The sequence below is a fragment of the Gopherus flavomarginatus genome, chromosome 1, assembly GCF_025201925.1.
Source record: "Gopherus flavomarginatus isolate rGopFla2 chromosome 1, rGopFla2.mat.asm, whole genome shotgun sequence".
NCBI classification, from domain to species: Eukaryota; Metazoa; Chordata; order Testudines; family Testudinidae; genus Gopherus; species Gopherus flavomarginatus.
In genome coordinates this window covers 224,335,930-224,352,722 of record NC_066617.1, presented here as the reverse complement: position 1 = coordinate 224,352,722, position 16,793 = coordinate 224,335,930, and the positions used below count along the sequence as shown (strand labels likewise).

The 16,793-nt window shown below is 40.4% G+C and overlaps 1 protein-coding gene across 3 annotated transcripts in view; it reads left to right on the top strand.

Annotated features, from left to right (window-relative positions):
• Positions 1 to 16,793, top strand: part of POLA1 (DNA polymerase alpha 1, catalytic subunit) — a 366,980-nt gene that overhangs the window by 171,833 nt on the left and 178,354 nt on the right. For all 3 annotated transcript variants that reach the window (XM_050936466.1, XM_050936467.1, XM_050936465.1), the window contains one exon: positions 15,296 to 15,477. In XM_050936466.1, the coding sequence (XP_050792423.1) occupies positions 15,296 to 15,477 (182 nt within the window). The remainder of the gene's footprint in view (positions 1 to 15,295; positions 15,478 to 16,793) is intronic.

Here is a 16,793-nt window from a genome sequence, read left to right as displayed (position 1 = left end):
AAGTCTCTGGAATAGAAAGGCTTGAGAGAATTAACATGGTACACTTTAGGCTTTAGTGAGGAATTGGGAAATGCTATGAGGTAGTTTACAGCTCCCAGGCGCTCTTGGACCGTGAATGGCCCTTCCCATGATGCTTCCATCTTATGGGCCTGTTGCGCCTTCAAGACCATAACCTGGTCTCCTACCTTGAAGGAACGTTCTCTGGCATGTCTGTCATACCAGGCCTTTTGCTCTTCTTGAGCATTCTTTAGGTTCTCTCTAGCAAGGGCTAAAGAGTGTCGGAGGGTGCTTTGTAGGTTGCTTACAAAGTCCAGAATGTTAGTTCCTGGAGAAGGCGTAAACCCCTCCCATTGCTGCTTCACCAACTGTAATGGCCCCTTAACCTCGTGACCATACACAAGTTCAAATGGTGAAAACCCTAAACTGGGATGTGGTACAGCCCTGTAGGCAAACAGCAACTGCTGCAACACTAGGTCCCAATTATTGGAGAATTCGTTGATGAATTTTCGTATCATGGCCCCCAAAGTTCCATTGAACCTTTCCACCAGGCCATTGGTTTGATGGTGGTATGGGGTGGCAACCAAGTGATTCACCCCATGAGTTTCCCACAGTTTTTCCATGGTCCCTGCCAGGAAATTAGACCCTGAATCTGTAAGGATGTCGCAGGGCCAACCTACCCTGGCAAAGATGTCTGTTAGGGCCAGGCACACAGTGTTAGCCCTGGTGTTGCCTAGAGCGACTGCTTCTGGCCATCGGGTAGCAAAGTCCACTAAAGTCAGTACGTACTGTTTTCCTCTGGGCGTCTTTTTTGGGAAAGGGCCCAGAATATCCACAGCTACTCGCTGAAATGGGACCTCAATTATGGGGAGTGGCTGGAGAGGGGCCTTGACCTGGTCTTGAGGCTTTCCCACTCTTTGGCATACCTCACAAGACCGGACATACTTGGCAACGTCCTTGCCCATCCCCTCCCAGTGGAAGGACTTCCCCAACCGGTCCTTGGTTCTGTTCACCCCAGCATGGCCACTGGGATGATCATGGGCTAAGCTTAAGAGCTTCTCCCGGTACTTAGTTGGAACCACCAACTGTTTTTGCGGCTGCCATTTTTCCCGGTGTCCACCAGAAAGAATTTCCTTGTATAAAAGTCCTTGGTCTATAACAAACCGGGATCGATTAGAAGAGCTGAGAGGCGGTGGGGTGTTCCGTGCCGCCGCCCAAGCTTTCTGAAGGCTGTCATCTGCTTCCTGCTCAGTCTGGAACTGTTCCCTTGAGGCTGGGGTCACCAGTTCTTCCTCAGACTGTGGACTTGGGCTTGGTCCCTCCGGAAGCGATGTAGGTGATGGGGTTGTTTCCGTTGCTGGTGAACCGCTCTCCGCTGGTGCACCTGAGGGTATTTTAGGCTCTGGCTGAGCCTTTTGGGTATGGTTGTCTTTTGCTTCTGCCAGTTCTGGCTCGCTGGCGCCCTCTGGCGTTGAGTTTGAAGATGGGGTTGCACTTGCTGGTGCTGGTTGCTGTTCCAGTTCCGGGCCTGGGACTGGAGATGCTGTGGCTGTTTCAGTGGTAGGCATGGAATCCGGGTCCACTACCTCTGTCTGGGTCTCTGGTAACACAGACGGGGCCTCTGTGGACGGCTCAGGAACAGGAATGGGTCTGGAAGCTTGCCTGGTTTGGCTACGTGTAACCATTCCCACTCTCTTGGCCCGCCTCACCTGGTTGGCCAAGTCTTCCCCCAGTAGCATGGGGATAGGATAATTGTCATAGACTGCAAAAGTCCACATTCCTGACCAGCCTTTGTACTGGACAGGCAGTTGAGCTGTAGGCAAGTCTACAGCTTGTGACATGAAGGGGTAAATTGTAACTTTGGCCTTTGGGTTGATGAATTTGGGGTCAACGAAGGATTGGTGGATAGCTGACACTTGTGCCCCCGTGTCTCTCCACGCAGTAACCTTCTTTCCGCCCACTCTCAAATTTTCCCTTCGCTCCAAGGGTATTTGAGAGGCATCCGGGCCTGGGGATCTTTGGTGTGATGGTGGTGTAATGAATTGCACTCGCATGGTGTTCTTGGGACACTTGGCCTTGATATGTCCCAGTTCATTACACTTAAAGCATCTTCCATCTGATGGGTCACTGGGCCGAGGTGAGTTACTGGAGACTGGTGAGGTTGAAGGGTAGGGTATCTGTGGCTTTACTTGGGTGGTATGTGGGGTCTTTGGCTGTCCTCGGTTGTAGGGTTTATGGTCTGTGTGCCCCCTGGGGTAATCGTTCCCCTTGACAGTAGCTTTCTTGCTTTCTGCCAGTTCCATCCATTTGGCTCCAATCTCCCCCGCCTCAGCGATATCTTTGGGATTTCCATCTTGTATGTACCGTGTGATGTCTTCAGGAACACCATCCAAGAACTGCTCCATTTGTATGAAGAGGTTCAGTTCTTCCAAGGTTTGAATGTTGTTTCCTGTTAGCCAGGCCTCATAGTTTTTTGCAATGTAGTAGGCGTGTTTGGGAAATGACACCTCTGGTTTCCACTTTTGGGTTCTGAAGCGCCGACGGGCATGATCTGGGGTTATCCCCATCCTGTATCTGGCCTTGGTTAGAAAAAGTTTATAGTCATTCATTTGGTGCTTAGGCATTTCAGCTGCCACCTCTGCTAAAGGTCCACTGAGCTGTGACCTCAATTCTACCATGTACTGGTCTTCGGGAATGCTGTACCCAAGACAGGCTCTTTCAAAATTTTCCAAGAAGGCCTCGGTGTCATCACCTGCCTTGTAGGTGGGAAATTTCCTGTGCTGTGGAGCAATAATTGGCGCCGGGTTGTTAGGGTTGGCTGGCACATGCAGCCCAGCTTTTGCCAACTCCAGTTCATGTTTTCTCTGTTTTTCCTTCTCTTCATTCTCTTTTTGTTGTTTTTTCCATTTCTTTTTGTTGTTTTTCCATTTCTTTTTGGTGTTTTTCCATTTCTCGGTGGTGGGCCAACTCTTCTTCTGCTTGTTTCCTTCGGTAGGCTATCTTTTCTTCTTCTAGTTTTCTTTTGTGTGCTGCCTCTTGGGCTGCCTGTTCTCTTTGGAAGGCTGCCAGTTTCATGCTTTCTTCCTTTTCTTTCATCTCCATCTGTCGCCTGTGTTCAGCTTCTTTGATTTGTTCTTCGGCGTCAATTTTTGCCTTAGAAGTCATGGTTCCTGTTTTCTTGTGTTGGGGTGCCCTCCGGTGTTTATCTTCTGAACTGCAGGTTCTGTTGCCTCCTGAAGTCTGCCTAGCAACAGTGCTTTTTTCCTTTTCTCTCTCTAGCTAATGTTCAATGAAAGGAAACCAGAAAAACCACTTTATTTGCATGCATATAAGTGCCGGTACTTGCCTCCTAATGGGAGGGCTATTGCATGACAAAAGACCCTTAACATGCAAGCCACAAACTGCGAGAGAGAGCAGAAAAAAAAATTCTCTCTGGTTCCCTTTTAAAACCAACTGCTTCTCTCTGCTAAAAAGCCCTTAGCAGAGAAAAGAAAAATATAATATTTCTACTGGCTTCTGGGTTCTGTCTATCTCCCACCAGCTGCCACTCATGTAATAACCTTAGTCCCAGATTTGGACCTTAGCGTCCAAAATATGGGGGTTAGCATGAAAACCTCCAAGCTTAGTTACCAGCTTGGACCTGGTACCTGCTGCCACCACCCAAAAAATTAAAGTGTTTTGGGGCACTCTGGTCCCCCTGAAAAACCTTCCCTGGGGACCCCAAGACCCAAATCCCTTGAGTCTCACAACAAAGGGAAATAATCCTTTTTCCCTTCCCCCCTCCAGGTGCTCCTGGAGAGATACACAGACACAAGCTCTGTGAACCCAAACAGAGTGAATCTCCCTCTCTGTTCCCAATCCTGGAAACAAAAAGTACTTTCCTATTCCCCCAGAGGGAATGCAAGGTCAGGCTAGCAATCCAACACACAAATCTCCCCTTGATTTCTTCCTCCCACCAGTTCCCTGGTGACTACAGACTCAATTTCCCTGAAGTAAAGAAAAACTCCAACAGGTCTTAAAAGAAAGCTTTATATAAAAAGAAAGAAAAATAAGTACAAATGTTCTCTCTGTATTGAGATAATACAACACAGGGTCAATTGCTTAAAAGAATATTGAATAAACAGCCTTATTCCAAAAGAATACAAATCAAAGCACTCCAGCACTTATATTCATGCAAATACCAAAGAAAAGAAACCATATAACTTACTATCTGATCTCTTTGTCCTTACACTTGGAAACAGAAGACTAGAAAGTAGAACTACTTCTCCAAAGCTCAGAGAAAGCAGGCAGGCCGAAAACAAAAGACCTTAGACACTCAATTCCCTCCACCCAAAGTTGAAAAAATCCGGTTTCCTGATTGGTCCTCTGGTCAGGTGCTTCAGGTGAAAGAGACATTAACCCTTAGCTATCTGTTTATGACAGGGAGCATGCACACAGCCCCTGGCATAGGGAGAGCAGAGAAGGGGGCACAAAGAACCGCAGGTGAGGGGAAGATTGGGGAGTCCTGGTATGGGGGGAAAAAGGAAGGAGAGGCAGGGGGAAGGCAGAGCCTCCCTGCATGGGGAAGGGCATAATGAAGATTTTCTTAGTCCCTGCCATGGGTGGAGAATGGGGAGGAAGGATAGTTCAGTGGTTTGAGCATTGGCCTGCTAAACCCAGGGTTGTGAGATCAATCCTTGAGGGGGCTATTTAGGGATCGGGGGCAAAAATCTGTCTGGGGATTTGATTGAGCAGGGGTTTGGACTAGATGACCTCCAGAGATCCCTTTTTAACCCTGATATTCTATGATTCTGTGACCCTTCTATGGGGGAGGTACACAGAACCCCTGCTGAGCGGTTTAGACATTAGGGGATGCACTGAAACCTTGCTTAGGGTTTGGCTACACCTACTGCTGCAGTGTGGTCACACTGACAGCTACCAGCGCTGCAGTGTGGCCGCATTTGCAGCGTTGTTGGGAGTGATGCATTATGGGCAGCTATCTCAATGTCCAAGTGGCTGCAATGTGGTTTTCAAAAGAGGGGGGTGGGGTGGAGCGTGACAGGGAGCGTGGAGGAGACAGAAGAGAGTGGATTTTTGGAGCTGACACAGTGTCAGCTCCTTGCCTTGCAAGTTCTAAGGACTTGAAGATACATAGCACCAACCTTCAATCATTTAAAAAGTTTCAACCCCTTCCCCCACCCCTCTCTCATTCACTAAATGCAAATAGCCTTCAGACCAGATAAGCAGCTGCTCCAAAATGGACCCCCTTCCACCCCTCCCCCCAGGCTGCTTCTCTACTCAAGCAAACATTCCAAAGGAATCCCTCTGCCTGCCTCTGCTCGAGCAAACAGTAGCTGTGTTTGTTTTTTAGATAAGCAGCTCCGGGAGCCCCGAGTTCACAACAAAACAAAGAGAGGCATCACAACAAAACGGTGTGTTATCTTTACTTAAAAAGCATTATGGGAAGATTCCGGAGGTCAGTTACAGCATAGTAAGATTAATCACTGTTTGCACTGGCACCTCAGCGCTGCAAGAGCAGCACTATAGTCGTTATTCCCCAGGCCGAGGTGGAGTACAGCCAGCACTGTAGTCAGGGAGGTACAGCGCTGTACGTGCCTTGCCAGAGTGGGCGGGGAGTAAATTACAGTGCTGTAAAGCCACCACCAGAGCTGTAACTCTCAAGTGTAGCCAAGCCCTTAGAGGAGATTGAGGATGCTGTTGGGGGGGCGGGGAAGGGGAATGGAAAGGGGCACAAAACCCCAGGTCAGGAGATTGAGGGTACCTGATATGGGGTGATAGAGGGTGCACAGAACCTCTGCTATGAGAAATAAGAGAGGTCTTATGGGAAGTGAGAATAGGGGTGCACAGAGGGCTATTGATATGAGAGGGAAATGTGGGACCCTGGTATGGGAGGAGGGAGAAATGTGAGCACACAGAACCCCTTTCAGGGAAGATTGGGAGGAGTTTCAGGAAGCCCCTGAAGATGAGAGGATGGCACACAAGGAGCTTGAGGGATGCAAGGATCACTTGATGTGTGCAGTAAGCTTGCCCTACGTAAGCTATGAAGGATGCAATCCTCAAGTAAATAGTTATGAGCTCCCTAATGAGAAGAGAGAGAAATCTGGAGCTCCCTTACCAGAATCACATCCCTCACTGAAGGGTGCTCTAAAAAATCATATGCTCCCTTGGAAGAGGTAGGTTCTTTATCAGATTAGGAAGGAAGATAGAAGCAGTGTTAAAATAGATGTTTTACGCAGGGATGGATGGCTTGGAGGAAATTGGAACTCTTAATATTTTGCTTAGAGATATTGACAAGGCTGTGTCCTCCCATAATAGAATGTTAAAAAGTTTAAAAGGAAATTGGATGGTGCCATTTTAACTATTAACTTTCAAGCTGGTGCTATAGAATCATAGAACCATAGAATCACAGGACTGGAGGGGACCTCAATAGGTCATCTAGTGCAGTCCTACTTTGATTGCAGTGGACTGAAGTATTATCTAGACCATCCCTGACAGGTGTCTAATCTACTCTTCAAAATCTCCAGTGATGGGAGATTTTACAACCTCCCTAGGCAATTTATTCCAGTGCTTAACTACCCTTACAGTTGGGAAGTTTTTCCTGACATCCAACCTAAACAGCGCTTGCTGCAGTTTAAGCCCATTGCTTCTTGTCCTATCCTCAGAGGTTAAGGAGAACAGTTTTTCTCCCTCCTCCTTGTGACAACCTTTTATGTACTTGAAAACTGTCAGCATGTCCCCTCAGTCTTCTCTTCTCCAATCTAAACAAACCCAATGTTTTCAATTTTCCCTCATAGGTCATGTTTTCTAGACCTATCATAATTTTTGCTGCTGTTCTGTGAATGTTCTCCAATTTGTCCACATTTTTCCTGAAATGCAGTCCCCAGAACTGGGCACAATACTCCAGCTGAGGCCTAATCAACGCGGAGTAGAGCAGAAGAATTACTTCTCGTGTCTTGTTTACAACACTCCCGTTAATACATCCCAGAACGATGTTTGCTTTTTTTTTTTGCAACACTATGACCCCCAGCTCCCTTTCTTCAGAACTCCTTCCTAGGCAGTCATTTCCCATTTTGTATGTGTTCCTTCCTAAGTGGAGTACTTTGCATTTCTCCATGTTGAATTTCAGCCTGTTTGCTTCAGACCATTTCTCCAGTTTGTCCAGATCATTTTGACTTAAAATCCTATCCTCCAAAGCACTTGCAACCCCTCCCAACCCCATTGCCCACAAACTTTATAAGTGTACTCTTTATGCCATTATTTAAATCATTGATGAAGATTCTTCACACAGTGTAGTCAACCTGTGGAGCTCTTTGCCAGAGGATATTGTGAATACCAAGACTGTAACAGGGTTAAAAAAAAAAACTAGATAAATTCACGGAGTATAGGTCCATCAATGGCTATTAGCTAGGATGGGCAGAGGTGGTGTCCCTAGCCTCTGTTTGCCAGAAACTGGGAATGGGTGACGGGATGGATCACTTGATGATTACTTGTTCTGTTCATTTCCTTTGGGGCACCTGGAATTGGCCACCATCAGAAGACAGAATACTGGGCTAGATGGACCTTTGGTCTAACCCAGTATGGCCATTCTTATGTTCTTATACAGAACAGAATCAGACTCAGAACTGATCACTGTAGGATCCCCCTTGATATGCCCTTCCAGCTTGACTATGAACCACTGATGATTACTCTCTGGGAATGGTTTTCCAGCCAGTTATGTACTCGCCTTATTGTAATTGCATCTACGTTATATTTCTTTAGTTTGTTTATGAGACGGTCATGCAAGACCATATCAAAAGCCTTACTAAAGTCAAGATATACAACATCTACTGCTTCACTCTTATCCACAAGGCTTGTTACCCTGTAAAAAATGCTATTTGGTTGGTTTGACGTTATTTGTTCTTGACAAGTCCATGCTGACTCTTACTTATCACGGTATTATCTTCTAGGTGTTTGCAAATTGATTGCTTTATTATTTGCTCCATTATGTTTCCGGATACTGAAGTTAAGTTGACTTGTCTGTAATTTCTGGGTTGTCCTTTCTTTCTTTCTTTATAGATGAGCACTATATTTTTCCCTTTTCTCGTCCTCTGGAATCTTTCCCATCTTTGACTTTTCAAAGATAATCACTAATGGATCACTAATCATTATGTCTGTGTCCAGTGGAGTGCTGACTTTTGAGAATGCTGACTTTGCATATGAGTTTCAGAACAATCAAAAGAAAATTCAGACCCTACAGTTCAGAGGCAGTGGACATTTTGGTAATGGCCCAGATAGAGCAGTTGAAGATTTAATCTTGTATTATCCTGAGGCAAAGAAAGACAGAAAGGTTTCCTGAGTTATATCCATTTGTTTTCAAAAGCCAAAAAAATTCTTCAGAATATTATGCTAGCCTTATAGATATAGGACCGGGTTTTCAAAAGTATTCAGTACCCACAATTGGGGATCAAAAGAGATTAGTTTCCATTTAGTCACTCCAAAATGTAATGGCTAGATTTTAAAAACTGTTCAACGCTCTGTAGATTCTATTGTTTTCAAATTCATAAACTGCATTTTGCAGCGCAATTCAAGATGGAAATTTTTATTTTTGGTGTATAATATTTGTACAACAGAGATTTTTTTTTAAGCATCTGTAGCTCTGCAAAACTGATCATCCATATATCTATTGCAACATCTTGTAAGATTAACAACCAAATATGTTCAGTTTGATATCTCCATGCCCCCGAAGTTTCCTTATTTTGCAGCATTTTATCAGGAATGTTCTCTGGCATGTAAACTGTATTGGGTGGTAAAACCAAGTCTTTTTTCCAAAGACCCACATTTAAATATAAAAATATAATTCTCACATAGTTGATCAAAGTTCTATCATAAATCTTTGAGTCATCTACAAACATTCCAGGCTTTACTTAGTTATTCTGGGATCTGTCTGCAATACTGGAGGTGACCTACATATGTTTGTCTTTGGAATCCAACAGAAATTTGTTTTTATAGTGGCTAGAACGTCTTATTTAGCCTCATCAGGTAACCAAACAAATCATTTGACTCTTAAATGTCTTCTTGTTTTTACTTAGGCTATGTCTACACTAGGCAACTGTGCTGCTGTTGTTAGACTCTTAATACAGTGACGGACGGGGTTCTTCCTTCACTGTCGTAAATCCACCTCTCTGAGAGGTCATAACTAGGTTTATGGAACAATTTGTCTGTTGACCTAGTAATGTCTACCCTGGGGCTTAGGTTGGCTTAACTGCATCGCAGACGGTGTGACGTTTTTCACAGCGCAGAACAATGTAGTTAAACTGACCTAAATTTGTAGTATAGACCAGCCCTATATGTCTCAGTCTCTGTTACACAGGAAATCCTGACTTTCTGTCTTCTTGCAGTGGATCCAAGAACATTTTCTGAAGAAGAAACCCTCCCTTCTGGATAATTTTAGGAAAATATTGTGTCTGATGGATTAAACTTTGCTGATCTTTTCAAACAGCTGGATCTGAATTGAGCCACTGTAGTGAGAAATGTCATGTGAACCAGATGTTTTAGCAGAGCAAGTGATCAAAGAGCCAGAAACATCTTCAGATCTTCTGTTTTACAGAATTGAGTCATTCTCCATTTAGCGAATGCTGCAGTGGTGGCTCACCTCACTAGTCATGGCAGATGAAGTGTAGCCCTGCTCAGGGAGACATCGCTTATCTTGAAATGAGCAGAAAAGATTTTCTGTGATGTTAAAGCACTACACATACTATGCTGATTTCAGTCTCAGAGCAGACTAGTATCAGAGGGGTAGCCATGTTAGTCTGGATCTGTAAAAGCAGCGAAGAGTCCTGTGGCACCTTATAGACTAACAGATGTTTTGGAGCATGAACTTTTGTGGGTGAATACCCACTTCATTGGAGCAGACTAGGTCAGCCACTCTACCTTAAATGCTGGAGAATGGAACCTCAGTCCACAAGTGTTACACCAGATTTGCAGAATGTAGATAACTCTAAATAACAGAGATGTTTGCTGATAAGTTCCATCTGTAAGTTCTCTTATCTTTGAACTTGGAGTAGGGGGAAGAGGAATCTGACTAGTCTTAAGGATGTATAGATTTATTGTTCCTGAAAATCACAGCAAACTCTGTATGTTCCTTCCTTTTTCCTTTCATTATTCCAAAGGTCCTGAGAGATTATCAGTGACCAAATGAAACTGATTTCCACAGCCCCAGTGTGGCTCTGAATACATTGGTTTGTGGACCTGACCCTATTGTCATCACTCAGTTCCATTACATCCTCATAAAAGCAACCTATTGTCTCTCTAGCACCCATCTAAGGAGCCTATCCAAAAGGGTTATGATTTGTGGTACGTTGATTCTGAAGTGCTATGCAGTGTCAACATCCTTCTTGAATCTGAGGAAATTAACGGAAGGTAGATTGCTGAAGAACCTTTTCCAGAAGACAATGAGTATCTCCTTTTTGGTGCAAACTATCTGACTTCTTTAGCTTTCTCCAATGCAACCTAGAGCAAGATCTGTTTCAAGTACCATTTTCAAAAGGTCAACATTCTCAAATTTATTTCTGTCCTAGGATCTACTGAGTGCGTTTCTTTCATCCCTTAGTAAGGTGTTTTCTAAAAGCAGCCAAGCAACTGAGATGGTAATTCTATGGAGTTCACTCCTCCTTTGAAGCTTACTGGTGTTTAAAAGCCTGTGTGAATTACTGACACTGTTTGCTGCGTAAAAGGGAATTTTTCCCATGTCTGTATAATTGATTTCCATGAGAAATTCCAGTGGTCCATAGGCTTATGCAGATACTGGTGTTCTTTATTTGACATGCAAACAGTTTTGCAGCATGTTAATTTTAGGAAAGTTGCTTTTCTAGTTCCTGTTTAGTTTGGTAGTGTTGACTACTTTTTTCAGGAGATTGTTTTTACTTCTGGTAATCGTTGCCTGTCTTATTTGTTCTGAGGAGAACCCTTTTGTATGGGCTATGTAATGTAATTTTATAGAAACCCATTTTAAAGGTAGAATATTTTTTGAACTTTGTCCTATAGGAGTTACCAAAGCAACTGCCTTTAAAATTATTTATTTTACAGCTCCCCAAATTGTGCTACTCTCTTCACTATACATGTAAATTGTACGTGGTTCTTGCCCCCAGAGAATTTACAGTCTCTTTTGTCATATTATACAATGAAGGGAAACCACATCTGTGGGTTTGAGTAGGAGGGAAAGGAAAGACAAAGCAATATGATTATATTTCCTAACCACCACATCCATGAATTGATCAGTTTTAATTTTAATAAATCTTGGTTAGTCAAGATTTATTTTTAAAAAAATAATAAAACTGCTCAGCTGTGCTGTTCACATACTTTCCTGAGCAACCTTGTATTCCACAATATCTTAACTGAAGATCAGATAAAGTGTGTGAGTTAACAGCCCCTTATTTAAATCTCTGGATGCTGTGAATTTGGTATCAACTAAATAATTCTCTTGTGATGGTCAGCATTTGTTAACAAGGTTCAGGCCCTTGCTTGAAGTGTGATTTAGGGGAGACCATGAGGGTTCTTTTTTGGAGAGCAAGCATGTGATCTCTCTCTTTTTTTTAAATTTTATTTATTTTTTAATTACAAACGGGTCCTTAGTGTGTGATAAGTACATTTAAAAAAAAAAAAGAGAGAGAGAAAGTAAAGCATTACTGTTTGAGAATAGTCTTGCTCTGGCATAGAAATGGACTGGATGACTAAATTGATGTGTTCTATCTTTAGCCGCTAATTCTGTAAACCTTGTTTATAGTAGTAATACTTGCATTTTCATTTTTTTCTTTACAAGATCAAAGTTTAATCACGCCAGTGTTTTGATTATATATAGGTTTTCCTTTTAGGATGTCTATTCAGTCAAACAAACAATTTAACTTAGCATTATAGTAAGATCCCTATTATCTAAATTTAAGCAATGTTGGTAAGGTTATTTGGGCATTTGTATAACGGAGCATTACTGGCAAAAAAGTCTCTAGGTAGGGGAATTCTTTGCAGTGCATGATACTGAAGATTTAGATAATCAGAATCTTTCCGTGCCTTCAGTATGTATGGAGGTGGATGCTGAAGTACATTTCCACTTACCTGACATGATTCTAAAAGAAATTCACACCCTTCGTCTCTAGGTGGCAGCACCAGATACTATTTTCCTTTTGTTTCACAAAACCTCTAATGAGCAAAGGTATAAGTATATAAACTTTTCTGTTTGCATAGCTTCCAAAAAATGCTGATTTTAAGACTAATCTCAATTTTTTAAAGATGGTAATTTTTGGTAGTCTACAGAAATCAGTAAATCTGTTACCCTATCTCCTGTAGTTGCCCTAAAAACTGACACTTCTTATGACTTCTGCTTTGTTTATGTTCACCGCTGTAGTTTTTGGAGGAAAAAGCTGCCCTTCCCCCCACAGTCACCTACAAAAGTTTTACCTTCAAATTATTTTAGTAAGCAAACCAAAACAGTATAAACTTTGGTCATTCATTTAGTATTTTAAAACAGCAATTATAACTTCAACGGCAATGTCCAGACCTTTCTTTTCTTGTGTATTTCTGTCATAGAAAGGTAAATCTCTTTGGTTTATCTTCACCATTACTTAAATTCTGAAGGTTTTTTGTTTTTTTGTTTTTTAAAATCATGAATACATCCTCTCCATTTTTTAAGGCTTAAAAACTGGCCTGTAGTCGAGAGCCTTTAATGATAGTAAAGTGTTCACTTTGAAACTAAATCTGAAATAACTAGCAAGCCCATATGATTTTGCCAATGTCATGGAAAGATAAGAGTCAAAAGCAGAAGTTTATTGCTTACAACTCTTCGGGCCTTCTTTTTCAGAAAAATGTACTACAATGGGAAGAGGAGCAGTTTTTCCATTCTTTAAATATTCCATGCTGTGGTTTTGTTTACCAAAATAGGGCATTCTGCCTTGCTGTGGAGGATGCAACTTGATATTCTGAAATGGATTAAGTAACCAAGTAACAATCTGTGAAAGGAAATAATAGATAATATAGGACCCAATTCAGCAAGAAAATCAATTAATGTAGGCATGTTTTTTAAGCACCTGATGAGTCCCATTGATTTCAGTGAGACTGTTCACATGATTACGTAAGGTTTACTTTGCTGAATCATCACCATGATTCTTCTTTTGTTTTCCCCAATCAAAATAGCTAGTCAAATGATAGATTTTTTTCAAAAGTAGAAGAAGGTTACCTATTTGTTTGAGTTTTTACCCATTTGTGTCTACCTACCTTGTCCCACCACTTTTCACAACCTGAACGTTGGAAAATCAGAGTTTAACTAATGTCTGTGGACTTCATCGGAAAGGGCAAAGTATGATATCCCTTCTTTAATTTTTATTTAGTGAAAGGGTTTATCTGAGTGTAGTGAAAGATCCTTTGAGAAAGAATTAAAGATACTTCTGTAATTGGAATTTACTACTATTTCTACATTAAAGTAGCCATCACTACCTTTTACTCCATTTCTACATTTCCAACAAAGAGAGAGTGTTTATATTGTACATATGTCCTTGCACTCATCGTTATTGTCTTAGACCTCAGATAGACCACCTTTTGTTTTTCCCTCTGAGAATCTGTTTTATCTACTACTTGTCTTGCAGAACATTTGTCTTTTTCAAAGTGTACGGATGAACTTGTTTTTTAAAAAAACATGCTGTCTCTCATAAGGGACCCTGTGTACCATGGAGTGTGCAACAGCTACTATTAGCAATGTTCTTTTATTTCTAATGACCTGTAAAAATCTATACTAAGTTTAAAAATCTAATTTGGTATGATGTTAGTCTTTATTCATGTTAATTGTCTTTGTGTATATATGGAGGAAATTCTTCAAATGCTCGTCTGGGATAAGTTTTTAATTGAAATTAAATAGGTTAAAGTGGTATTTTGTTTGCAATACACTTCTTTCTTTTGCTTAAATCTGACCCATTTATTAGTTATAGAAAAAAATAGTGTAATGATTAAAAAATTAATTGCTTAATTTTTTATTTTTTGTAATAAATTTAAATGGTGTTATACATACAAGTTTAACTGAATTCAGTTTTGTGCCAAGGTAAGTTCTTTAGGTGTATAAATATTGTTTCTTTTCACTTGGTAAGACAAAGACTTCAGTCTTATAAAGAAGTGTAGCTGGATGTTCATCCTTTTCCAACTTCCCTAAAATCATTGCTAAATTGTTGGATTTCACACTTACTTAAATAATGTGAGATGACACATTTTACTTCCTTACTTCACTTAATTTTCTTAAACTTTCACTTTATTCTGAAAATATTCCTTTTTAGAAATGTTTTATAAGACCTTTTTATTTTATAATAAAGTAAGCCATTGTTCCTGAACATTTTGTCATATGTCCGTATTAGAATATACATTTTGATGGACATTGATCTAGATTGTCTTTACCTAGGTGAAAAATAAATTGCAGATCAAGTAACTAGTCCTTTTTATTAAAAAAAAAAAAAAAAAAAAAAAGTTAAACATGCTGCTAAAAACAGGTCAAGAAATGTGAAATTCACCAGCTTTACTTTGACCCTCAGATAACTAGGGAAAATGAACTTTGTGCTTATGTTTTTTTTTCTTTTTATTGAGTCAGTATTTTTAGGATTTTTTTTATATATTTGTTTAAATTCTTGGGTTCTGGCAACCAGAAATAAATCATTTTGTCTCCAACACTACCTTTTAAAATCCTGCTCCTGAATTTTAACCACTGCATTAGATTGAAACCTACATGCTGTTAACCACTGAGCCAAAATGAAATCGACCACTGCATTGAAATCAGAGTTGGCAGTTGTATACGGACTTGAAGGAGTTGGTAATAGCAGTGCACTCGTGTTTCTTTAAGGGCGTTTTTATTCTCTGTTTTCAGTTTTAGTGGTCCCATTTTGATTTAAAGACTGTTTCTTAATAACGATGCACATTTTATTGAAATATTTTCAGTGTAACTTAAAAAGAAAATAACAATAAAACCATCCGCGAGGAGTGGTTTCCTCTGAAACAAAATGTTCTGTTGCATACTCCCATGATGGATAATGCAGTGTGCTGCTTTTATTTATAAAGCAATCTTGTATAAAAAGATAAATGATTTCTTCGTGTTACGTGAACCTTATCTTAGGTTAAACATTGTAAAATGTATTTATATTTTTTTAAAGCAATCCTTTCCTGAAGATAGAGTTTTAGTTTCTGAATTTACATTTTTGTGATCCATTTTGAAGCTGTGGTACCAAATCTAAGAGAAAAAAACTGACCTAGCTGAATTGCTTACTTTGGTCTTGGAATTTTTTTTTCTTATTAATAGGACTGGATCCCTCCCAATTCAAAGTCCATCACCATTACCATAAAGATGAGGAGAATGATGCCTTAGTTGGTGGCCCGGCTCAGCTCACTGATGAGGAGAAATATAGGGATTGTGAAAGATTCAAGTTTTCCTGTCCAAGATGTGGAACAGAGAACATTTATGACAATGTCTTTGATGGTTCGGTTAGTTTTTGGTCTTTCTGTTTCCCTAGTAGGTTTGAAAAAAGGCTTTTCAAAAAGAAAAAGCTTATCAAACAAGAGTCATTGGAATTTGGATTGGGAAAAGACACTGTTTTGGTTCTGTTATTGATAACTTTGGATCAGAGAGTGTCAGTGCTGAATCCTATTCCATTCACACATTTCGGCATTGTACTCTGGAAGCATTTGTCAGATTAATGAAGCCAAATGGTGCATCTGCTTTGGTTTACAAATAGAAGTTAGTGTAATTTTTTTTATATTTAATATTTATCTTAACTTTGTAACTTGCAATTTTCTATTTAATGAAGCCTCCTTGTAGCAATAACATTTTCTTATCCTAAATCATATTAATTGGAACATAGTGTTTTTGAAAATCAGTGTTTTTCTTTTTACATCCCACTTCCCTTCTTGACAGAAAGGTACTTCTGCGCTATCTTTCCTGCTGTCTTTGTATATCAGACATCAAAAGTCATAGGGGATGCATTCCTGTCAAGAAGTGCTGCCAAAAAATGTAACTCTGACCTTGGCTCAGAACTTGAAATAGGGCCAGGTATTTAACTCTGCTGCGATGTTATGCATGGACTAGTCATTGGTAAATTAGTAGGCTGCAGAGTAGTGAAAACCTTGAAAGTTAAAGCAAATATATCCTTTATCTAAATTAAAAGTAATTATTTTAAGTTAATTTGGACAAACAGCAGATGTTTTGCATTTTTTGAATCAAAACAAAGCAGTCATTGGAAGCAAGCAAGAGGAAAGGACAGACACAGATCAGCAATGCTTTGTAAATCCTTGACTTATGCTTCATTACAGCTGTAAATACGATAGTTAATTGCATGGAGGCTTGACGACTTGCAGATGGGCTAACTGTAGAAGAGCTTATGTCAAGCTCTAAAATCTCTTCCACCTGGAATTGCTTAGTGTTGTGGGTGAGATTTTAACCAGATCGGATCAGAAAAACAGATTTGAAATATTAACAGGAAAGAAATCCCTCCCAAACTGTTACAATCATACAGCCATATAGGGTGTTCCTTTACAATGAGAATTTCACTAACTTAATTTTAGCTATTTACAATCAATCTTTAGGATCTGAAAACTCAATTTCACATGTGTGAAGATATGCAAAATGTTTCAGTTGGCAATTAATGTACAATCTATAATTTTAGTGGATGACATGGTATAAACCTTTAATATTATTCTTTGTACTTTTAAAAATTGTTAAATAAGCCTGAAACAAAAAAGATAGCTTAATGATGTACACTCTTGTAGCACATCTTCACATTTGATGCTTATAGGAATGATTC